General features: G+C 40.0%; 1 protein-coding gene across 7 annotated transcripts; it reads right to left on the bottom strand.

The window, feature by feature from the left end:
- On the bottom strand, positions 1-25,731 carry elmo2 (engulfment and cell motility 2). 7 transcript variants are annotated; one of them, XM_014334356.2, is made up of 23 exons: positions 24,683-25,731; positions 19,733-19,802; positions 19,454-19,552; positions 18,765-18,805; positions 17,936-18,008; positions 17,809-17,859; positions 17,051-17,220; positions 16,147-16,246; positions 15,595-15,746; positions 13,962-14,040; positions 11,855-11,890; positions 11,466-11,516; positions 10,637-10,759; positions 10,134-10,253; positions 9,913-10,017; positions 9,712-9,820; positions 9,393-9,529; positions 7,217-7,380; positions 5,905-6,017; positions 5,710-5,817; positions 5,475-5,557; positions 5,288-5,365; positions 1-4,505 (listed from the first exon to the last, which is right to left on the bottom strand). In XM_014334356.2, the coding sequence occupies exons 3-23, from the start codon at positions 19,529-19,531 to the stop codon at positions 4,305-4,307; spliced, it is 2,172 nt and encodes a 723-aa protein (XP_014189842.1). In that variant the 5' UTR covers positions 19,532-19,552; positions 19,733-19,802; positions 24,683-25,731; the 3' UTR covers positions 1-4,304. The 7 variants fall into 7 exon arrangements, with proteins under 7 accessions (XP_014189842.1, XP_005924781.1, XP_014189843.1 ...); XM_005924719.3 differs by having other exon boundaries at positions 15,601-15,746; XM_014334357.2 differs by having other exon boundaries at positions 19,738-19,802.
- Between the last annotated feature and the right edge of the window lie 34 nt (positions 25,732-25,765).

Below are 25,765 nucleotides of genomic sequence, written 5' to 3'. Positions count from 1 at the left end.
TTTCATCAGTAGTTAGTTTGCATTTATTCACACAAAACATAATACATTTCTTCAATAAGGCAACACAATACTGTATATACATACAATGACTCATATGTATACCATGTTTTAAATTTATGTTACTTTGTCATTCTTTACTGTCACTACCAAGTGTAAATAAATAGTTTAGCAAGTCATGTAAAAGAGAGCCAGATGCAAAAACCTCAAAGTCAAACTGTACATCCAACGCAATGCTCCTTTACTTCCTGTAATATGTTGTCGTTGCCAACCTGTTTGAGCTGATTTCTGAACACAGCTTAATGGTCCATTTACTTTCTGAAATAAAAAAAAGTGTACGGAAGCCCAGAGAGCTCAAAATACTGCAACTTACTTTGGAGCAACTTTAGAAAATATTCATCAAATATTCAAATCTGACAGATTTAGCAAAAATAATAAAAATGATAGCAATTACTCATGCATTAGGATACACAGAGGCCGCTGCAAATACAATGAAAATCTTTTTAGGGATCATTAAATATTGATGAGCATACCGTAGCTTGTTGCTTTTGAAGGTGAAAGATGATGTTAGTGTCATTTAAGTTGTGTCACAGTTTCATATTCTGTTTATATCCAGGTTTCTGCATTTATTCTGACGGCATTTCAGCAGGTGGTTGTTTTCTCACATTGATAAATGCTGAAAAATCTTTTAGTAGTTTGCCTGCGTTCTTGCGTTTTCATTAGTTGCCTCGAATTGAACTCTTTGGCTCACCGTAACACTAACCAGCGAAATCAACCCGTTAATCCTTCAGCATCGGTCAAAAAACAACAAACAAAAAACAACAAGAAAAAATCTCAAATGTAAACCTCTTCACAAGCTGACATCATAAGAAGTTGCTGGAGTTGGTGTCCTAAATTATGTGATGTGTTTTCAGTGTGACGTGAGCATGCTGAATGTACCCCACCCACTGACGTGAAGTGAAAATGCCACTGTTAGTTCCCATTCTCTTCAAGACTGACAAAATCGTACGATCAGTTACAAAAATATAATTCTACTCTGCATTAACAAATGACACAAGTAATTAGTTCTGGTTCAGAAGACAAAGTTTTGAACCAGAAACTATGTGGAAATTAGAAAATGACATCAAGCAACAATACTGTAATTATTACCACTGTGTACAAAGCACACACAATGCCGCATACTTCACTATGATATATGAGCAGTACTAGATGCCGCTCTGTTTTAGTCTCCTTCTGTGCACTTGATTGTGTTTTATGTCCTCTTGTTTTTCCTGCTTGCCTTTGCACTGCTTGATAAAAAGTTGGAAATCAAAGCTCCAAATGCTGATTAATTCATGACTTATATGTTCACACTTTTTTAACACTCTAGGATGAACTTTCCAAATAAAGTTCTTAATAACTGTATGTATTTACTGCATTAACAGTAAATCAATAAACTATTTATAACAAATTATAATGGAGCTGTAGCTGATTTAAGTCAGTATGCAAGTGTTGACTAAAATCTTTGTCACCAACTAGGAAACTGAAAACATTTTAGCAACACAGTATAACATAAGTGTTAGCCTAGATAATCTGATAGTTTCAACATAATACACACTAAATGTAAACAGTAATTGGAGGATTTATAATCCACTTTGTACAATACTGTTTGAAAGTCTTAGAGCACTCGTTTTTTTATATTGCAATATGGGAAAGAAGTGATTAAAAACCTGTGCAAACATACGTGGAAATTCATCATGTAAGGCAAAAACAGGGTTTGTACAATTCTAACAAGCTTTAAAGTCAATATTTGGTATGATCACCTTTATTCTTTTACACTGTATGAAATCTCTTAGAAATTCTTAGTGGTAATTTCTTTAAGTACGCTTCAGTAATAGTTCTCCAGGCTTCATGAAGGTAATTCAAAGTTCTGGTTGGATGTTGGCTGGTTTTTGTTTCATTATCTTTCACAATGATCCCACAGGGCTTTAATAATGCTGAGGTCCAGACTCTGGGTAGGCCAATCCATGACTGATAGTGTTTCACAGGGTTTTTTCCATTAAAGTTTTTTCCATCAAAGCTTTTACTGCATTGGCAGTGTGTTTGGGATCAATGTAATAATGAAAAATGAGTCAAATCAAGTACTTTCCAGATGGTACTGCATGGTGGATCAAAATCTGACGGTACTTTTCTCCACTCATGCTTCAGAATTTTTGGATAAGATCCCCAACACTTCACCCATACTCACTGTTGTGTCTTTGTTCTGACCTCAACCATATATAGTGACAAATATTTGAACCACCACTGATTTTCAGTCCAGTTCTTTGGTAATTTGGCATGCCTCAACCTTTTCTCAGCTGCCGTTAAGTTGCTATTGAGGCTTCAGTGAACAGTAGATGGATCAATAGATGTGTGCGGTCTTTGCAGGACTAATTTTTTTAATCTTTATTTCTTACGGGCATGAGTTTCACACATTGTTGATCTGCTGTAGACAGTTTTGGGGTTTTTTTAGGCCTGCCCCTGCTGTTATCCAGTGTCCTTTTAAGAACGCACACTGTACCATGCTGAAATATGCCAATTTTGGGGGCGAATAGCTTTTTGAGGATAAACATGTTTTTGATTTTTTTTGTTAAGCTGTCTGTTATATGTAGACACAATACTGGTTTATACTGGCTTCACAAACAACAAGAAAACATTAATTTGAAAATGCTCACATGCAAGAACTGGACTGAAAATTAACAAAAAGACAAAGATAGAAAGGATGGAGAACTATTGCTCAAGACCACTTTAAAAATGACTAGCAAGTCTGGGTCCATATAAAGAAGTGAGGGATGGCTCAAGACTTTTGCACAGTATTGTAACTATTAACATATGTGGACATGAAATAGTATTAGAAGTGTGTTATATTGTGTCTATAAATAATTATTTGCTTATACAACACTTATGAACTCTTCATATGAGCAGATATATAAGCATATCTTAGTGTGTTGTAGTGTTTCATTATCAACATATGAGCGTATGATAAGGCAATGCAGTGACTATGATTGAAAAAAAGTTCACATGATTTATGTCTTTTAATTGTGTTTGATGTCAGGGCTTTGACCCCAACTTTAACAAGCAGCGCGACCTTAAATATAGAGATTTTGCCCTCAGTCTCTCAACATACAAAAACACACACAGACTTAAAAAATCTGCACACACAGACACACACTTACAGACACCTACATTTGGCAAGAAACACTTAAACAATTTCATTAATCCTTTATATGGTAGAGTACGCTCACACTGCGTAACAGGCCTATGAAAAGAGTGTAGTGGTGTGAAGAAAGAAGCAGCATCAATGCTACTCAGTTAACTGAAGCCACAACAGATATATGACTGTGTCATCATGTGTGGAGCTGAAATGGCTGGTTGAATAATTAATCACCCGACACCCTTAAGAAAAAGAAAATGCTTAAATGCAAATATTCCAACTTCCCAAATGTAACCACACGTCAGTTTTCTGGTCTTTTATAATAACATTTTTTAAATTTAGTTACACCTCACCATCTCTTTTCTATATTATCATTTGGACTCTGGAAAGCTATAATTCCTACTGATAAACGTTTTGTCCCATGTATGACAACCAAAACAAAGTGAATAAGGGAACATCGTTACACATTACCTGCTTCTGCTCTATACATCTTACATCTCAAGCTTTCTCACATGTCTAATCCTTTTTAAATTAATCCATTGCATATGAGATATATTAATATTAATAAGACCACGATGAGGAGCACGGTGTGGAAGTGATTACACTGTACTGTACATCTGTACACATGGAGTAGCAGGCAGTATCGGAGTGAACACAGTATTTAAAACTGGCTACTTCGTTCTTAGTTGCCGTGGAAACGGCAAGTGTCTCATGCTTCAAGTTGGACTAAAATGTAAACATTCATTTGTAGATTTTGATCTTTTCATCTGTGTTCATGTCCACCTTTATATGGCAAACAACAAGAAGAGAAAATCTGCAGTCTGCTTGAAACGCTCCGACAGATGAGATTCTCTCATTTCATCTCTTTCAGCTCTTCCGGGAGAACATTTCTCTACCAAACCCTGACTTCTGACCTCTCTATCAGGCGATAAAACATATCTTTCCTATCCAGCGTCACAAACAAGTAAAAGCCTCCAAGGTTCTGAAATGTTTAAAAAAAAATAAAAATAAAAAAAATAAAATCAGCCTTTTCCACATATTCGCTAAAGTCATCAAAAAATTGAGCATATTCGTCCTTGACAAACACATGCATGCATTGCAAACACACACACACGCACGCACGCACACACACATCTCAGCTGTAGTTGTAGGTGAAGTTATATGAGCTAGGCTCCTTTGGCACAGGAGGCGGCGCTTCCGGGATCGTGATGTTCTCAAGGTCGAGGAGGCGGAGCTTCATCTCCATGCTGATGAGAGTATCTAGGTCACTGCGTGTCAGGTCACTGCCCATCTCTCTGCCCAGCAGCGCACACAGCCCATCAGTCCAGATACAATACTGCACATATGGACACACAGAAACATGAAGGTGAAACACAGCCAAGTCTATATGAGGGAAAACATCCAAGGAGAGTTTTTTTGTTTTTTATATTAGCTGATTTCTGACAGCAGCTTTTAGACTTTTAGCTGAAAGTTATACAACGAACACCCGGACCAGCCTCTTACGCTACTTTTGAAATATTTTTTTGTTTTACAATAATAAAAAAACCTGCATTAACACCCATTTTATCACCCTTTAAAGTCAATATAGACAATGCATTAGCAAACAGCTGACAGTTTACATAAGTGGCAAACACCGAACAACTTGGACTTCATTTGGAAGTGTTTCCATCCACCTGGCAAAAGTAAGTGCAATATTAACTCACATTCTGCTTTACACCAATTGCCAAGGGAAATATCTGGCTCTTTAGCTGCTGTGTTCACCAGCTGGTTGCTAACTTTATCTGTCTGCCGTTTAGTGCTGGGAAGGTAACATACAGCAAATCTGTCAGAGCTTATTCAGCTGCCTGCTGTCGCTGGAAATGAGGATGATGAGAGCTGTGAGACTAAGGCAAATCAGTAGATTTGCTGACTGTAAAACAAAGTAAAGAAGTTAATGATGCTAAAGTGTTCCACAAGGATGTGCAATTCAGGGGGAATTAAAGCTAATTCTTTCCAAGCCCGCCACACAAACAACCAGGTTTTAATAATAGAAATACTAATCAGTGCGGATTTAAGTTTTCACATGTGCCAAACAAAAGGAAGAACAGCTGTCGTGTTATCGTGCACATATGAGCTTACCTCGTATTTGTTGGGTGCAACAAAATTAAGTGTTTCATCGGGATCATAGAGGACAGAGAAGGCCAACTCCAGCACCTCCTGAGGGAATCAGCAGGTCAAACAGAGTTTCTACACCGAGCGGCAGCACAGAATTAAAGGGCAGCTATGAGACTAGAATGGCAATTAAAAAGAAAGAAAATGACACTACCTTGTTCTGTTTTAGAGCACTTTTCTCCTTCATATGAGGGCAGTCCTTCCCTGTCACCACAGACTTAATATCAGAGACGGGGACTGGGGAAAAACAGAAGAAACAAACACATAATCATATTCACCTATTAAGGTCAGCCTTGTGACGGACGCGGCGTGCTCCGCTGGTGACAGTGTCATTGTCTGTGTTATGACAGACTTATTATCAGGCAGATGGAACCACTATAGTGTCTTACTCTTGTCACTGAGTAGCTCAAAAGGCACTTCACCCTGAGGTGACTCATCCAAGTCCCCGTAGTGCAGCACTTTGTGATTCAGAGAGAGTCTGCAGAACCAAAACTTTTCTAGATAAAAGAAGGGGACAAGGTGCATAGTTTACAATCAGCACTCATTCATAAGAGCAAAGCGATTGCTCTGATGCTGTACTGTACCTTGCCTTCGACGGTTGCCCAGTTTACGGAAGCAGCTTCCCTCGCACAGCCGGTTGAGTCGCTGTTGCTTGATGAGCTCTAAGATCTCGGGCTGAATTCTCTCCCGCAACTCACTGCAGCACAAAAACGCAAAGAACACAGTTCGGATATGATTTAAAACTCCTCAAATTCTAGCGACCACAGCCGAGTACACAAGCATCGTGGGAAAGTCCATGTTTTCGTGGGCCCAGTGGCACCTACTGTGACAAACATGGGTTTTAGGACAGAGAATGACTTAAGATTGGACAGTCAGAGCAGTGCAGCTATATGGGTCATGGGTCACTCTAAAACAGTGATCCATGCCTTTATCAGAGCTCTGTCTTTGTACATTGGTGAGTGCTCCCTCTCTCATTTCAAGCTGGTGCAACTGCTGGATTTTAACTGGAACACGGAAGAGTCAGCACATTACTCCTCTTTTATCTTCACTGCTCTGAGTTCATTTTAAAATGAAGCCTGTGCCTCCTTATTGAAGTTCAATAAGGAAGATCTGTAATCACTCATCTGCCTGCTTTCCTGGGTGTTCAGCTGCTAGTCTGTTCTTCACATCACTACCATTTTCCCACGCTATCAATCTCAATACAGACACCATTACTGCAGTCCAATCCTCTTCTTGCCGGGTCTTTCAGCCAATCAGCTTCCACTCTGTGCGTGGAGGTGTAGAGGGAACAAGCCTTTTGCAGGTGCAGCTTTCAAATTGTGGAGTTCGTTGCCACTACACATCGGACCGGCCTCTTCACTGGCCATTTTCAAATTTGCTCCTAAGACGCACCTCCTCTGCTCGGCTTCGAGCCAATTTTTTTCTTCATTTATTAAATATTTTATTATAATGTATTTTTGTTCTTATGTTTAGCACTTCAGACAGTGGTTGCTGTTTTTAAAGTGCTTTATGAACAGAGTTGGCTTGTCCACCAGATAAAGACGAAAGAGATGCCTCTTCTGGGAAACCCTATGTGAGTGAGGTTTACCTCCAGCACCCGCCTATTCTTGACCTTCATTTTGTCATCAGCAGCAACAATGTAAAGCTTCATGGCCATATCTTTAATGCTATCATGTTGACATGTGTCCTAAAATGTCCAAACATGTACACACAACCCAAAGAACTCAAAACTGCCTTCGCCCTGACTTTGCAGTAACGCCAAGTGCAGCAGGTGTTTCTAGGATCAGACACCACAACAGTCTGACAGACTTGCGAAGCAAAGGGGGCAAAAAAAAATTACAGCCACATTCTCAAGGCAGGTAATGAGAAAGAAAAGTAGTGTGGACACAAACTGACATGATGGGTGGAGACTGGAAATCATCCTGGCTCATTCGTTCTGACTGCCGCAGACGCAGAATCTCTGAATAGTTGAGGCCTCGCAGCTTAGTCTTCAGCTGGTCTATGGACGACGGTTTCATGGCCAGAGCTCTGGTGATCTGCTCACGGACCACTTGCATCACCTGGTGAGGGTTTAACCAAACATACACACAAAAGACGAGTAAGAAAAGATGACATACTCTCCCGAATGCTAACATGGGTACAGTACACAGTAGAGTAGTAACACTGGCTTTTAATGAACCCTCATTCCCCAGGGAAGAAGCTAAAACTGCTGACTCAAATATGTTTAAAAGGTATTAATATTTAAAGCACTCTATACACAAAACAGCTTTGTGTATCCCTGTTCATTTCATTAAATGTCTTTCGAGGTAGTAACTGTCATGCATTATTTAATAAACCGAAAACCTTTCAACTGTTTGCTCCAGTGAGCTGCTCGGTCACACATTGCAGAACACAGCAGCTACAGTTTTGTGTGTCAGTGTTACGCCTGATGTTCCTCACAGTGATACCTGTCAAACACCGTCCGCTCTGGATGGATGGTGTATTTGGTAATGATGAGCACCTACTGTACTCAACATCACTGCACTTGGTATGACATTTGAGTGCTCGTGTTTACAATCGTACCGTCTCGTTAAATCATCATTTTAGTTAGGTTATGTCAGCGTGGTGACTTTTCCATAATTAGCACTTAATTATTTCAGATTACCACTTGAAAATTAGCTAATGAAGGAAAGTACAGCCGTGGCTCATAGACAGGTCTATGTTTTACAAACATTTTTTGACGACATATTGTACAAAGTAAAATTCTTGACCTGATGATGGAGGGAAAAAAAAACTGAGTTAAGGAACTGCCAAAATGATTCGCCAACAGAGAGGAATTCATGTGTTCTTCTGAAAAAAGAGAAAGTCGTGGGGATCACCAAAGTCGGGAATATTCACTGTTTGGGTGAATCTGATTACAAAAATCAAAGCACACATTCCTGAACAATTTCTGTTTTTGAGACAAACCAAGTAGTTAGCATCCACACCAACCACATGGATGAGAGCAGCATCAGCAGCCGAGTCCTGTGCTCGACTGGTGGCGTGTACGAAAATGACCTGCTCTAACACTTTCCCATCTACCTCTACTGCTACTATCAAATAAAGACAAAACACAAACAGACATTCTGCTTCTTCTTTATTTCCCTCCATTGCTGAGTATTTCTAGCTTGAATGCAGTGCACCAGCACTTTGAAGTGACACTCACTCAGTAGGGTTGACAACAACACAATATTAATTATATTATATAACAAGACTGTGGTCAAGCTACTACGTTTTTATTATTGTAGAGAGCGATACAAAAAACACATTAATATTCTTATCTACCAACTTAATGTATTTGAATATGTATGACTGAATTAATCCAGTATTGTAACTTGAAGCTGTGTCGTGTAGAGCAGTGTCGGGTAACAGTCCAAGGTGCATGATTACAGGTGAGGACGAGAGAGTGTGGAGTTACTCTACTTCAAAGAAAGTTTTACCATGAAAATAATCAGTCTAAAGGGACTGGAAATAGATCAGATTTCTCCCATATTAGTTTGCCTTCATTTTCACATGATCAGATCAAATGATCAGGCACGGTGATATCTTAAAGACTTTACAATAACATATTAGCCAAAAGAAAGCACTCTAGTCTCAGAGCTCAGATTTACTTGTGTTTCTTTGAGTTTCTAGCAGTAGAATAGGAAATACAAATAGAAGGGGAGGCAGAGCCTCAGGAGTCACACACTCTCTCTACTCCACAACACAGATAAATAAAGTTAAATTTACGTAAATATAATTAATTCCATTTTCAATTATTCCCAGGAACTTCAAACAATCTGACTATATTATCTGTGTTTAGTTTAATTACACACAATTAACTATACTAATAGTTCACAGAGTTTGAAAAGGTAGCATTTGGGGTTTGTAATGGCTGTCATATAAGTGGCTCTACGAAAAGGCTTGCACCATTGCACCATTCATCTATAAACCAATCAATCAATCACATGGTCTAACATGTGGCAGTATGGTTTATACTATTTCAAATGATATAAAAGGTTGTCTAGGGTGGAAATGTTGACATGTAAATGTGTTGTGTATGTTAATATCTGACCTTGTTGAAGTCCTCAGCTGTGGCTCTCATCTCCTTCCAAGTTTTATTAAGCAGCTGGATGCAGACACAGAAGAACTCCTCCCATGCCCGGTCATGGGTGAAGAACATGGGATGATAATCGTTACAGCCCTCATTAGCTACACAGAAGAAAAGATTTCTAAATGAAAAACATGAAGCATGAGGGAGACACACTTCTTCCATATCACACCATTTTGCAATCGAGGAGCAAGTTCAATATCAAATTTAACAAAAATGTAAAAAAACATTAAGGGATAGAGTGACACTGAAATACAACAGCAACATATGCAAAGCTGCTTACGCAGTTCTCCAACTTGGAGTATCTCACACAGCATTCGAGTAAGTTCGATGGCACAGCGACCAAAAGGACACTCGTGTTTATCTTCTCGGCTGCTGTTCTCCAGAACAATCTGTCATGAGTAGGGAAACGTGTTAACGTGTTGTGGAAGACATTTGGTGGCTCTGTAAACTCGGCAAAGTCATGCATGAGACCAGCACTGACCCTGATGTACGTGTCCTGGTGAACTTTGGCTAGATACAGCATGTTGTCCAGAGCCAGCATCCCTGGTGGCGTCTGGGTAAAGTCCATAGCTGGGTTCACGTGGTTCTGCATTTTAAATAGAGATAATGTGAGTGAAGAGACAGAAAGAATTGCACCAAACTGGGTCGATTTCAACCTCCAGATCATTCCAGAAGAAACTGAAATCTCTAGCGGAGACTCACAGTGAAGCCCAGCATCTTGTAGTCCTTGGTGTACATGGCCTTTCTTTTCTCTGTGCCAGTGGGGTCGTTTTCTCCATCGAAGGCAATTCTGCGTAGCTCAAAAATGATGTCTCTCTGAGCCTGTGAGAGAAAAAATAACATGTTTGGAGCATATTAGCATAAACAGGAACACACAGCTGCAAAGGAATGAAATGAAAAAGGCAAAAAGGCTAAGTCAATCGGCAGAGAGTGAATGGCTGTAAACAAGCAGTGGAAAAAAAATACAGGAAAACTTTAATTTTCTGGTCCACTTGTTACACTTAAAGCAGCTCTGACAGTGCACACGTCACTGGTAGAAGGGTGTCTCTAATTACACTTTTTCAGGATCCTGCTGTTTCCATTCAGCTGAACATGTTGCTTCTTTAAACATGCTCCAGACGATCAGATTACTTTACATTCAAATCACACAAACCACTGCATAGCAACATGTAATAAGCACAAAATTCATTATTCCACTTTTTTACCTGGTCATTGGGATCCATTTTTGTCATCATCCGTTCTTCCAAAAGGTTAAAAGTCAACACCTGCAGCACATATAACTGATGTGCCATTTCTGCTTTGATTGGTCGATTTCCTCTGATGACGTGCTGGAAAGGAGGAGCAGAGGGATTTTAGCTGAGCCTTTATGATGGCTGCAAATTTGTAAACAAGCAGCATATCATATGAAGCAGAACAAACCAAAGCTACTGATGGAATATAACAAAAATGAATTGTATTATTTTTCTAATTAGAAGCAAGATAAGCACCATGATTACAATTTGTCTGAAATAACAATAAAAAATAAAATAGCACAGACATTTATCTAGTAGATAACCAGGTCACACTAACAGTGCATGAAAGAGCACAATGGTGGAGCTGCTCTAGGACATTTCCTTATTCCAGGAGGCTTGAGTGCAGCACTTCCTAACTTGCAGCCAGTTCAACCAGGCGCTTTCAGACAAATGCCAAAAGGAATCATTTTCAGAGGAGATTTTGTTCCACTTCATAGACTTGGCCCCATATCACATTTGCTGGTTCTGTGTCACAGCCCTGCAAGTGAGTAAAGCTTTCCAGTTTCCAAATTGTGACCAGCTCTTTGTTCAAGGGTCGAAACCATCACCAAACGCCAACACTGTAAAGTCTCAAAGGAGGATGAAAGCAAGTATTGTGTATCACCAAGGTTTTCGGGAGTTTTATTGGAAATAGTTCCTGACACTTTCAATGGGAATTGTTTAAAGTACTTGGAAAGCTTAACAGCCATCAAATGAAAGCTCTGCTACGTTTTAGTGTCTGAGTTTCAGACTTGATACTCACATTGAGGATGATGGAGCGCAGGTGTTTCTGAGCCAAAGAGCTTGCCATTTCCTGAGGGTAAAGACAGACATTACTCCACAAAAATCAATTTAGGAAAGATGATTTACTACAAACTAGAATCGCACCCAATGATAATTTTACTGACATCGACCTATGGATAAATGAGAAATAATCTAAAGCTAGATTTTGATCTATGGTTTAAACCATTTGCCTTCGCACCTTCTGTATAATATTTCACAGTCGGTGACAAGTCTGTCTGCTGGTGCAGCAAGCTATGGTTCTGGCTTAATTTGAGGGTTTATGCAGCGGCTTTCCATGACACAGAAAGGATCAGACAGTGAAAGAGAGGTGGAAAAGATGATATGAGCTAAAGAGGGATGTGTACTCACGGTGAGGTGCTGCTCCAGCGGGTTAGTATACTCCTCCTACGGGTTCAGAGTGGGAGGAGTAGTGTGGGTGTAACAGTAATGGAAATAAAACGTGCACGCACATGGACCATGAGATACATCACCGTCACAGCATGCAACGAAATAAGAACATGAAACAGCATCAAATAAAAATCAGCAGTCACACATCACCTAATGCACCAGACGTAAAGTACGTTTATAAACCATCACCCACGGCAGGATTTATCAACCCACAGAGTAGCAGGATGATGCTTAGAACTACCATTAAACATGCAAATCAGTGAGGCTTACTGGCTGCTCTCATGTGTGTACTGTAAACATGTTAGTCTCTTCTGATTCCTCCCTGCCTCTCTTCTTTTATAAGAAAAAAGAAAAACATCGAAAACTGATGCGGAGAGATCTATATATCTAAAAGCTGAGGTGCTACTTTATGCGTATTTGCTAAATGAGGTGAAAACTGGCATTTAGACGGTAATTACGGTAATGACACAGCGCGAGCTAAACACAGGATGCATTTCTGCTGTTTCTCTAAGTATAGTTGACTCACTTCGCCCTCCAGTGGTCAACAACAGCAACTGGAGATAAATGAACATTAAAAGCCCTTTGCATACCGTTTCCTGTTACGGCAAAAACAAAACTGGTGCACTGCACAGTAAATTAAGGAAAATACTTTATCTCGAGATTAAATATAATTGAGTGTACACTTGAATTTTTTAGAACTTTAAAGCTGAATGAGGACTGAGGATTTTAGCACCTTTGCATTTGGGAAACTTTAAGTATAAACCAGGTGTTGCAAATCTGCAGCTGCACAGCCTTAGTAACAATTAAAATCACTAAAACTAAAAATAACTAAAAAAGTAATATTAAAAAATGTAAGGTGTCATGTTTTGCTGTTGAAAAATCCTTTAAAAAAATGTAAACAGATATAGTCAATTTGTGTAAATGGAGGGTTTGTACTAACAGAGGACAGCAACAAGTAATATTTTTTTTTAGTTTTATCTAAATTCTTTGGCTTAGTTAAAACATTTTAATTGAGAGTTGTAACTCAGGAAGTAAAGCAAGTTGTTTAACTAATTGGAAGGCCTGAGGTGTGATCCCCAGCTCCTCTAGTATGCATCTCAAAGTACCCCAAATTGCCCAATTGAGTGTGTGACTGTTAGGTTAAAATCATGAATGCGTTTGTGAGACTGCCTGTAATTAGAAAGCGTTTTGCTCAAACCGAGTAGAAAACGTCTACATACTGTAAGTACTACTACATTTATTATAGGACATTATTTCAAGAAATGTTGTGTTTTCTATGTTACAATACAATTTCTGGCATAAACTGCAAATCAAAGTTTACATGGAGAACAATAATTTAGAAAAGCACACAACTGCATGTAAGGTGTATTAAACAAGGTTAAACTCTGAAGCATGCTGGAGTTAGGAGAGAGAGGACGGATGGCGGTGACAGGTGGGACAGAAACACTTCCATCTTCGGTATTTGTACATTTATCTGAACAACAAAAATACTCGAGATTCAATTTGTTTTTGTTCGAATCTCCTTGAATCAACTTAAAAACTGAAAATAGAAATAGAAATGCAATGTAATGTGATGTGATATATTACACATGAATAACATTGGGAACAGTCCTTAAATGGAAAGAAGCTGCTTTCTTAAAACTCATTGTTTTCTGTTTTCTGACTTCTTTTTCTAAAAGACGCAAACAACCATCAGTCGCTTGCAGATGGGTGGCCGGTTAACCTCACTGAGCTGCTCTGGAAAAACTACAGCAAAACAAATGTACAAACTTCAAAGGAAAGTATCTGGAGTGAGACTGTCATTGCAGCGATGGCTGAATCCACAGCGTGACAGCTGGCAGACAGACGTCTGTTCGTGAAATTAGCTTTAATTGGCCTACTGGTGCGCACATTAGAAACCACGGTGAGCCACTGTCATGAGGTCTCTGACACCACAAATGTTATGAATCAATGTCTATTATGTAGACATATGTTTCTTTAGGATGAAATATGAAGATTTAATATTAGTATGTCAGTTAGGTCTGTTAGGTCGGTCCTTGTCTCTGTGCTGTTAGTGCAGTGCACCGACCTGCCGTCTGTCCTCTGGTGCCTTCAGGAAGAGAGCATTGATGAGAGCGATGGCGTACGTCTGGATCTCCTGGTTTGACCTGAAGGAATATCCAGCAGCGCAACAACCAGTTAGAAGTAGCATGCTCTGCAAATCTCCACACAGGAACAAAACTACAGGCTAACTGCATAAAAAAATAGTCTAATTACCATTAAAACAAACACCTGGGATGGGTGCAGGATTTTTAGAAGCGTCTTCTTTGCACCAGTCTTTAGTTTTGCTATGTGACATTTTTCTAAACTTTGGCTTTACTCCAATAAAAAGACCAAAACCAACTTTGAGTTTATCGTAACAGAAAATGCTTTTTTATCTTATACCTAATATTATTAGTGAGGCATATATGATGTGGATATGTACATAGGAGGGATAATGGATATACTGGACAAAGTATGATGACTATGGAGCTGCCAGGCAGGAGGAAAAGAGAAAGAGCACAGAGAAGATTCATGAAAGAAGTGAAGGAGGACATGCAGAGGGTTGGTGTGAGAGAGGAGGATGAGACAGGGGTGACATGGAGGCAGATGATGCGCCCCCTAAAGGCAGTATCCAAAAGAAGAAGATTCATTTTCATTATTTCATAGGGCTCCACTGTTGTTCATAACACAAAATGTATCATCATTATAACTAGCACAGAGATTTGTTTTGATTTTGCGAGTGACTCATATGCAGTCGTGCTGCTGTGAAAACTCACCAGAGCAGGCATGTCAAACTCATTTTCCATCGTGGGCCACATACAGCCCACTTTGATCCTAAATGGGCCAGAACAGTGAAATTCCCCATCCTGTCAGTGCAAATGCGTTTATCTACACATTTAATCCCTGAGATATATGTAAGAAACAGAATTAAGCCCAAGTATTTGGGGTTAAATTGTGAGAACAGCAATAATGGCCATGGAGCAGGTTTTTATCAGTAGGAAAAGCTGTAAAACATATGAAAATCTATGCTCTCTTTGCCTTCTTCTTAAGTGAAAGGTCTGCATCGGGACAATTCTGGGCCCCGGGCCTTATGTTTGACACTTGTACACTTGAGCAAACAGAGCAGATTAACTACTTAATGTCACCACTAACATTCACACCAGGCATTCCTTCATCTGATTATAACGAAACTGGCAGCCTGATACATACAGTAAAAGTAGTTTCCATCACCACTATGCGTCAGGTTCTTGGTTAGGAGTTCTTTGAGTTTTGGTTAGTTTGGTTGGTTCATGGTGTTTTCAGCATTACTTACTGCGTGATTCTTCAGCTGTTTTCCTTCCTCTGTGTTCCCTGACCCCCTCCCCCAATTAGTCACCCTGCCCACCCTGTGTATTCAGGTTGTATGCTTTCTCCATGTCCTGTGTTCGACCCCCTTTTTGGGGGTTTTGTGTCCTCCTAACTTGTTGGTTTTGGTCTTTTCATGGGAGTTCTCAGCAACAACAAAAATCTTATAACAGCAATGCTGTTTGATTGGAATCGCCTGTGCACCCATACCCATCCACATAAACAGAAACAAAACTCACAGCAACTTTTTCTATCCAGTCACTCCACACTTCTATACCCTCCACTTTCCCCCATTTCAGAGCGCAGGAAGCCCCTGTGCGTGTGTGTGTGCTCACACTTGCAAGTGCCCGATGAGCTGTCCCACGGTGATCTCCTGTGCCACCCGATGGTAGAGGCTATGGCTGTTCAGAACCATGCTCTCGAGGATGGCCAAGGAGCGCTGCAGGATGGACACGTCCACCATCGGCTGGTTGACGTAGCCCGCAATCTAAGTGAGCAGAGAGAAAACCGGTTAACACAGAGAAACAAATTTTGTTTCATTTCTTGGTTTATTTGGTGCATTTGGACAAAAATCGAGTAGAATATTTTTATCCAGTACAAAGAAAACAAAATCAAGAGTTCTGCAAAATTCTCCCAAGTGGCTGCCAAGGCTAGGATGAAGTTTTCCAGAGAAAACTATTTACATAAACACAGAATGAGCTCCAAATTATGTGAGTAGTTGCTCAGCAACAGTACCCACACATTTCCGGCATTTGTGTAGAAAAAGAGGTCAAAGAAAGAAGAACTTGAAGTTTAGTTTTGTTTTCTTAAAGTGGAAAGTTGTACAGTGGTGTTTCACTGAAATGAAAAATGTGTCCTATGAATTGTTCTTTTGTTGGAAGAAGTACCTGCTTGATGAAGGACAATGAGATAAGGTCCCAGGACACAATGCCATGATCCATTAGTTCGAGGAAGGCAGTGAGAGTGAAGGCCAACATTTCACCAAAGCTGAAGGGAGTGAAGTACAGTCAGGGCAGGCCTTTCAGATCACACGCTAACATTTAGATTAACTTTACAGAAATCCTGATATGAGGGCAGACTTTAAAAAGCCAAAACTTATCTTTTTGACTAAGTGGCTTTATTTGACCTCCACAAGTAATCCAACTGTAGTATATAAATAAAATCACTAAATGAATGTGAACTGAGCTTAAAAGTGCAAGTAGTGGATTTAGAGGGAAGCAGCAAAAGTAAAGGAAACTGATGTTCTTTAAAAATTGCTAATAGCCTTAGCAGTTTACAGCACTGTCATTAAGCAATGCCAAGCTTTGCAAATCCAACAAAGATGATACAACACACAGTCATCGATCAGCTCTGTCAGCTGTAAAAAACAAAACAAAAACGTTACCCCTCAGCCTCCTAGAACAGCGGTCCTCAACCTTTTTTTGCGCCACGGACCGGACTGGCCTTTAAGGCCTTTAAATAAACACATGGAAAAAGACCCAGGGAAACCGAAACGATAAAAAATAATGCTAAAAACTGATAATAAAAAAAAAACAACCTAAAAACCATAAATTTCACACCTGAGCCTCAACTTTCGCGGCCAAACGACTCACGGTCCAATACCAGTCCGGGGCCCAGGGGTTGGGGATTGCTGTCCTAGAAGATGCACCTATGGTATCAATTTCAAAATCTTACATCACCTCCTTCACAAGTATCAAGTAGTATAAGCTTTTCAGAAAACCTGACCTCTGACCTTAAGAACAAGGTCACCAATGGTATCAGTTTGAATGGCTGAGGGGTAAAAAAACTCACTGAGTGCCGCTCTCCACAAGACGAGCCAGCGTCCCAATGCCTTCCATGTTGATGAACTCTGCAGCAAAGGTTGGATCTGCAGAGAGCTTGGCGAGCTCCTTCAGAGCCTCGAGGCGAGCATCGATGCCATGGGACTGGATCCTCTCCAGGAGCTGGCGAGCAGCACGAGCCTGTCAGAGACAAACACGATCAATCAGTGTCATGATACCTTCATCACTTTGTCCAGGTCACTGAATTTACTGTAAGCATATATGGAGAAACTTATAGCCCATGTGGAATAATACATTTTAATAATTTTCTATTAGCTACAATAGCAAATGTTAATGTGATCTTTTATGTCTTATAAACTGCAAGATATATACACTAACCTTTTTTTTTTTTTTGGTACACCTTGCTTTTATTATATAACTAAAGATCAGCAGTTTCTGAAATACTCAAAACAGGCCTGTCGAGCACCAACAACCACGCCTCATCCAAAGTCACTTAAATAATTTTTCTTCCCCATGCTGATGCTTCATTTGAACTTCAGCAGGTCATCTTCACCATGTCTACATGTGTGAATACACAGAGTTGCTGCCACGTGATTGGCTGATTTAATGTTTATAGTAATGGCTATTATTGTTAACAGTGAGTGGACCTTATAAGACATGCAAAACATAAGCATTTAATATATTTTTGTATTTATTTTGTCACACAAGAGAGCGCTTCTCCAGCAAATGTATAGCTATGGCACTTTCAATGCCACATTTTTCACTTACAGGAGAAATTGCTAATCGAAGAATGGTCCCGTTCTTGATGTCGCCACGACTCTGAAAGGATTACAACAGAGTTCAGTATCGATTCATAAAGTCCTCATCTCAAGGTTAGGAAGAAAACAATGCTCACCTGCTCAGTGATATAAAGCTGAGGACCATCAGCATAACGCAGGGCAAACTGCTCTGAGCCAGACAAAGACCAGCTGGAGACAAAAGCAGAGAGAAAATGTTTGCTAAAGAATTAATATTCAATATCAGTTTTGCATACTAGGAAAATAAAGAAGAAAATTAGTAGAACACACTGTAGAAATGTAATGCAATGCAGCATACTCTGGTATGCATGAACAAAAGGTTGCTCGAAGTCAGATTGTTGCCTTCAGCAGTTGTATTTACACGAGCAGCAAACACGAGAGGCTGTGGAGGAGAATCACTCAGTGGGTGTTTACAGTAAAGTGCAAAGAATTTTCTGTTTCAGATGGTAAAAGGAGGCAGTGGGTAGATGGAGCCAGGCTAAGAGCTGGACGGGTGGGATAAAATCTGTAATAGCCATCACTTAGGTGCAAAAAAGTCCAAACACAACAATGGGGGTTAGAAAGAGGTGAGTAGGGTTATGTGTGGTGTTACAGCAGTAAGTGTGGTCATCATAAGCATTTTCTCATGTTTAGCTTTTCCACATAGACTTTCACGACGCAGATCTAAGAGAATGACATGTCTCATCTTTTTTCTGGGCTTTCACTGCTTCTTACAGTTTAGTTAGTTAACTAATGTGCTCCTTAGATCTTCCATTTGATTGAGCTATCTGTAATAAAGCTTTCAGTATTATAATTACATTCTACTAATCACCAAAGTCTAGTTCATTATAGCTACCACTTTAGAAACTAAATAAATCTCAAATATTTTAAGTAATCCTACAGAACATACCTTTGGAAACAATTAAAACATACAGGAGTAATACTTACCCATCACATACTTCCCGAATTATTGAGGACAAAGGTCTTTTCTGCAAAGAGGGGAAAGAAACTTACAAGAATTGAAAAATTCAACATTAAAGGACTTAAAGGAATCATGAATCATCACTCCTCACATGGCACTATCTATCAAATCTGCCAGTTGGGGTACTTTCGTATTTTGCATACATGAAATTTTCACATTAAAGCCGCACATAATTTCCTCCCCTTTGTTATTCCCCTTCCTGTTATGCGCTTCGTTTATTCTTCACTCAACTCTTTACAGCCCACGCATGTTTATACACCTCTCTGCATTTAATCATTAGTTATTATAAATCTCTGGCTCTCTTCCAGTGTGTCTTTTGGCCCGTCTTCCTCCCCTCACCTCCCAACCACTCATGACACATGGCCACCCCTCCATGAGCCCAGTTCTGCTGGAAGTTTCTTCCTGTTAAAAATGAGTTTTTCCTTCCCACTATTGCCAAGTGCTTTCTCATAGGGAGTCATCTGATTGTTGGGATTCTCTCTCTGTTCCTGTAGGGTTTTTCCATTATAACATAAAGAGCCTTGAGGCGACCCGTTGTTGTGGCACTACATAAATAAAACTGAACTGAATTGAATGATTCACTGTAATAGCTAGAGGAAGATAAGTTCTTAGAGGCATTGTGAGGATTTATGTCATTTGTCGTACTCATGCATACCTGGTCCATCTCTATTAGCTGAGCATTGGCACCAGGCCATTCAATAGCCACCTTCACGATGTCAGATGGGGGAGGCATGGCCGTGTTTTAGTTAGCACCCTGTAGAAAGAAAAGGAAAATAAATAACACCAGTCATTCAGAGACTTTCTGAACCACTACATTTAAATGTTACTCTTCAAATAAATGATGATTAAAAATACAAAGAACTGCCTTACTGAGCTATGTGGCTCAAGAGTCAGACAATGAGAATATTAGTATGAATCTAGGGTTGTACATCACCTAACTGATAACTGTTGAAAGCGTCAGTCGCTGTCACAGCTCTGCTGCATAAACCTCTGTGTCAGCTCCCCTGTGAACATAGAAAAACACAGCCTGGTCATGCAGACCCAAAAGCTCAATTCGCTCAGTTGCTGCATTTTCTCTTCAGTGAACTGAATCTGTCAGAGAACAGATCAATAAGCATGACTGTTTCACAAAACCACCCACACAAACACACACACACACAGTCACATAAATATCTCGGCTGGGTCAAGCTTTCTGCCAGCTGAGTCTGGTCTGCTGAATTATGTTGCCCTTGACATATCTGCATATTATTTGCAAAGCATAACCTAATTACCTTCATTTCCAGCTCGCTCTGCACCCTCTATGCAAAAACATTATTACACCGGTAAATTATTACAGTTTAGTTATTACTGAAAACGTGTCTTTTATTTCCTTTTCACATTTTGTATTTTGGCAATGAAGAAGTAAAGATAAATAGAGCTTGTACGAATCCAAAAACTGTGTGGAAAATGGTTATTAATTGGAACAATATGGGCTGTTACCTTCTGGCCATCTGCTCCGTTTGAACTCAAATTCCTTTATAACGCTCACTCTCGTGTAGCCTAATTCAGGTTTTATAACTGTTCTGACTTTTATTTGCACTCTTGTTTAGTCAGGCCTCACCTTTAACACCTAATTTCAGCAGAACACCGACGCTTATTAAACATATTTTTCACGATCTGCAACAGAAAAAGCTTGACGATACAAAAGCAGGAAGAGCACAGCAGGGACCGGTCTTTGGCAACACACCGATATCCCCCTCTGCTCAGACACGAGGCGAGCAGGAAAAGCCGTCTGATTGGGAGACAGCTGTAAAGAAAAGAAACACTGCTGTTTCCCAAATGGCTCTTTGCATTCAGGGTGCTTTCAGGATACAAAGCGCTTTGTAAAGCTCAGCTACTCATTTGCGAAGTAAAGCACTGCCCTACTGTTACACGGGAGACAAACCTTTGTGAAACGAACTGAACCAACAACTGTATTCCCTAGAGATTTACCAGCGTAGTGATATTTCCAGCACAGTCTTTCTGAAGAGTTTGAATGTTTGTTCTATAAATACGTTTGCCTGCCATTTTATATGATCAGTGGATGTGATGTCTGACACCGTGCTCCTTTGATCAGTCACGAAATAAAGCACAGTTTGTTCTTGAGTTTAAGTTCATTCTTTAGAGAATGCAGCCTGAGCTGTCAGTATATCATTGCACCGCAGATGCCAGTTTCTCCTGATCAAAGTTGGGATAAAGATTTAAGCTCTTGTACTTTAAATAATTAGCATGCACAAATCCTTTCATCTTTGGACCAGGGGATCACTCAACTGTGATAGTGTCAGAACACAGCTTAACAGACTGATGCACAGCATTAACATTTACATCAAGTAAACAAGTTATCAGTGGAGTCTGAAAATACCACTGAGTGAATTATGCCTAAAATAAATATTGATTATGATGAAGAAAGAGGAAAAATTAATAATACATGACAGAATACTGGTTTTGCAGACTGTCCATTATATAATCTCTGATCTCTAATATCTGCTAAAAGGCCTGTTCTCTTACAAAGAAAATATAGTAAAAACATTTTCCACATGTTCTTGTACTGATGTACAGCACTAGAGTTGGACCAGTAATCTGGCATACTGGGCATTTTCCCGGTGGGCCGACGCACTTTTGGGATGCGCCGACAACAGTCCATTTGTTCATTTTTATTACTGACACTGGATCTCCCAGTCAAATCTCTTAACACGACCAGCTCTTCCCCTACTGTCGCTGTGTGCTCACGCAGCTTGTAGAAAAAGTTTTGTGTGGAAGAAGTGGCGATGGTGGAGCTGAGAGAAGACAATAAAAAGAAACTAATAATAGATACAGCAAATTAACTGCTGCTAGCACCAGCTGTGGAGAAGTGAGGAAGAGACAAGGAAAATTCAATTAACGTGGTAAGAAAATACATAGAGGGACATATTTAGAAAGGGAGAGACTCAAGGATTCGGGTAAAATGACCATGAGCCACTACTAATAGCTAAAGCATAGCTTTTAATTATTGTCACATGCTGCAATACGACTGCTTCAATATCCATAATCAAACTTGTGCCATCGGCCAAGGATGATTTTTTGTCCCAGTCCAGCCTCCAGCCCTATTCAGCAATGACATGTGGCTAAATATCTGCACAAGCAAAAAGTATCTGTTACTATAAACCAGGGGTCTCAAACTTGTGGCCCGCATATTGACGTTATCTATGACCACATCTCAAAAGTGCTCTATTGGACTGAGACTGTGGAGGCCATTTGAGTAAAGTGGGCTCATTCTCATGTTCAAGAAACCGGTTTCTTGAACTGCTTCCAGTTTATCCTGCTTGAAGCAGTCATCAGTATGTGGATACACTGTGGTGATAAAGTGATGGACATGGTCACCAACAATTCTCAAGTAGGCAAAAAATATCTCCCATTATATTACACCAGCTTGAACTGTTGATACAAAGCAGGATGGATCCCGGCTTTCATGTTGTTTATGCCATTTCTGACCCTACGACCTGAATGTTGCAACAGAAATTATCAGACCAGGCAATGTTTTCCCATCTTCAATTGTTCAGTTTTCGTGTGAATTGTAGAGTTAGTTGCCATTCTCTGTAAGCCGCCAGAGATTTTTGTGTAGGACAATTCCAGTATATCAGCAGTTTCTGAGCATTGTTGGTGTCATATGGGCTGTCTGACACCAACAACGCTCAAAGTTGTTCACATTTCTTCCCCATTCTCATCCTTGGTTTGAACTTCAGCAGCTCATCTTGACCATGTATACATGTCTAACTGCATGGAGATGCTGCAATGTGATTGGCCAATTAGATATTTATGTTAATAAACAGCTAGGTCAAAAACTGAAACCACAGCCAGTGATGAAACACAACAGAAACATGAGCAATAGTGGTTAGTAAAAGAGTCATTTATCATTTTGTAAAAGTAAAATGAGTAATATTTGTTCTTATTTGCTTGTTCCCTGAAAGACAAAGATTACTGTAACTAACCAACTGATATCAGGCATATTTCAGGATACATTTCTGTAAATGTAAGAAGTTACAATGCATTTTTTCAGCCAGAATTTAAAATCAGGTATCCCTTGTGCTTTTCTTACTAAACATATCCAATTATATTCTGTAGACAAGGTTTGTGTTTTTAGTAAATAATCTCCATTGGTGGACAATTGTTATTAATAAGCTCTCTATGGATAGTCTATAGATCTGCGTAACTTAGTCATTCAAGCGAACCAGAGGTGCACTAGAGGTAGGCAGCTTGGTCCAAAAAGTATCAATACAAACACTGGTATTGGTATTGAATTAATAATAGCACAATAGCGTCAATACTTTGTTTTTAACCTCTATGTTCAGTATTTTGCCCGCTGAACTGTGTTAAATACATTATTTTGGGGATATTATAAAATATGTCACGGTTTTTGTGTCGAATGTCACATCTATTTTATTTATAGTCCATAGGACATTTAGACATCAGAAGTTGAACCAAAGTCCTTTAGAAACAGACACGTTTACCTCACAGGTCCTCATAAAAAATGAAGTGTTTTATTTTGTTAACTAATTATTGCAGAAAGTAAAAATCACAGTGGTGATTAAAATGTGCTCAGAATTTGCAAACTGATGGTGATTCACCTCATAAGTGATGACACGTTGCTCTTCCCTACATAAGCTGCATTTCTAAGTTAAAAGTATCGGTATCGGCAGTACTGGCACTGTATTTACTTGTGATCGATACCCTTTACTTTATCCCACAGGACTATGCAGTGACTACACCTGTGTTTCTCCTTCCTCGACATTTCAAAATACCTGCTGGTTTTGTCCACTTCTGGTGACTGTGCACAGAGCAGACATACTGATGAAAAGCGATGGGAACTATTTTCTTTCCACTTTCTGCGGGCCTGTCATCTGGCTGTTGTGACTGGATTCGCGGCTGCCGCGCGCACTGGGAGCTTTTTATTTGGCTGCACGCGCTGTGGTGGTAGCTTAGCAACTACTGCTAAGAAGCTCAAGCCTGAAAAGAAACCCAACAGTGTGGTCGGAGCCTAAATTCAAAAGACTCCCAACTTTTTGTATCCCCCCGGCGCCACCAGCTACTTCTCACCGCGACCCGGATGTTTCTGACGCCATTTTACTGTGGTTTTAAATGTGGTTCGGGGCTCCCATCCAGGCCGGTGGGCATTAAAAAACGGGTTCACACATGAAAAACTGAGAAGCGCCTAACTTTGATGACAGCTAGTTGCCTACTTGATCGTGCGCAGTGGCGCCCCTTCTGGTTATACGATAGCTGCTGTCTCAGGAAAAAAAACAGCCTTGGTAATTTTTCTTAAAAAACAAAACAAAAAACAATTACGGCAAATTTATCTTCTGGTAGCCCAGAGTGCGATAACAGTCATCCTCTGGCAATTGAGAAGGCTGATGTCTTAGCAGCTCATTCTCAGCCATCATTAATATAACCATCCACGCTTGTTTAATCAGAAACTTAAACTTAAAATGTTTAAAGCGTAATTGTTGGTAATCGATTAGTCAGGATCAGAGCTGTGGTTAACAGAAGCCCACCGACTGGTGCATTGAAAGGCTGCATTTGCAACCTTGTGATGTTTAGCGTAATCAATCACAACTCATGATCGTGTCGTTTCTTTAAACAGCGGCTAACGTCTCTTGCTGTTCTCTGCCTCAGATTAATAGCAAACTTACTCGCTATTACAGTGAGCACCACCGTTATTCCTCAGAAGGCGGCTAGTGTTATTCAATCATCCAGCCCAGCCTGTCCTCGTCTCCTCCTCCATTGCAGTCAGGATACAGCCCGTCACCCGAGCAGAAGATGCTCACCGGCTTCGCCGGAGGGTTTTAACGAGGGGTACTTATCTGCTAATGTCATACTTGGTGCTACTCACCCCGTGTCCTGGCCATCGATGGTGCTCTCGGTATCTCCCTCTGTCCCCAGTGAAATCCTCGTGAAAAGGAGACGCGGTTCCACGCCTTGTAGGCGGGACACCATGTCACCGTCTGCAAATGAGGCAGGCTCCTCATCATTTGTGCACTCTCTATCTGGCGTCTCACTTTAACCCTTACATACTGTTCATATTTCACTGTGTGGTCCGGATAGCTACCGAATGGTTAATTACAGATCAATTTAGAAAAGGATAAATGGTCTGGCTTTAATAAATACATTGAAACTACTATTAAATATTTATAGAGAGCGGGGAGAATGTTTTAAAACCTAAAAGATCCAATTATTCTTGGAGAAGACCATCTGTTTTCACACAACGTCATGCCCTGTTTTACACAAGACACGGGAAAAAATTTTTTAATTCAACATTAACCAACACAAAACATAAAAAAGATGCTTATTGCAAACTCAGTAGCAGTGGTAGGAAAGTGGCAGGATTTGCACATTTCATCACACTCACTGAAGGCACCTCAGATGCTTTAACAATCTTATGACCTCACCAACTCCTTTTTCCATCTGTTTTGATCTTAGCAGTCAGCTCAGAGTAAATGTGTCCTAATTTCTTTAAACTATCAGTTTATTTTTACATTGATTTCAGTTATATTGTACGTGCAAATGTAATGTTTGCTTTCATATAGCACTTCTAATCTTACCAGAAAACTTTATACATTCACACATTTACTTCAAGGATTTATACACCTCACCTTCAGCTAATTTAGAATCACCAATTAACCTTAAAATCTATGTCTCTGGAGGAATGAAGGAAGCTGGAAAACCTCAAATAACCCACCTAGGCACAAGTGAGAACATGCAAACACCACACAGACAAGGAGTTGAACTCTCTTGCTGTAGGTCTTTCTACGAGTGTAGAGGAATCCTAGATCTCTGTTCCTCTTGTGCACCATGTATGTTCACGCTTCTGCTGTTTCACAGTTTTGAATGTCTCCCATGACCGCTCAAAGCACATCTGTGTCTGCAGGAACCTGGACAAATGTGATGGTAACATAGTTGTCATGACAGTGCAAAG

The sequence above is a fragment of the Haplochromis burtoni genome, unplaced genomic scaffold, assembly GCF_018398535.1.
Source record: "Haplochromis burtoni strain Fernald_Lab_line unplaced genomic scaffold, NCSU_Asbu1 Contig_79, whole genome shotgun sequence".
NCBI lineage: Eukaryota > Metazoa > Chordata > Actinopteri > Cichliformes > Cichlidae > Haplochromis > Haplochromis burtoni.
Note: the sequence above shows the minus strand (reverse complement) of the source record. Positions and strands in the feature narration are given on the sequence as shown.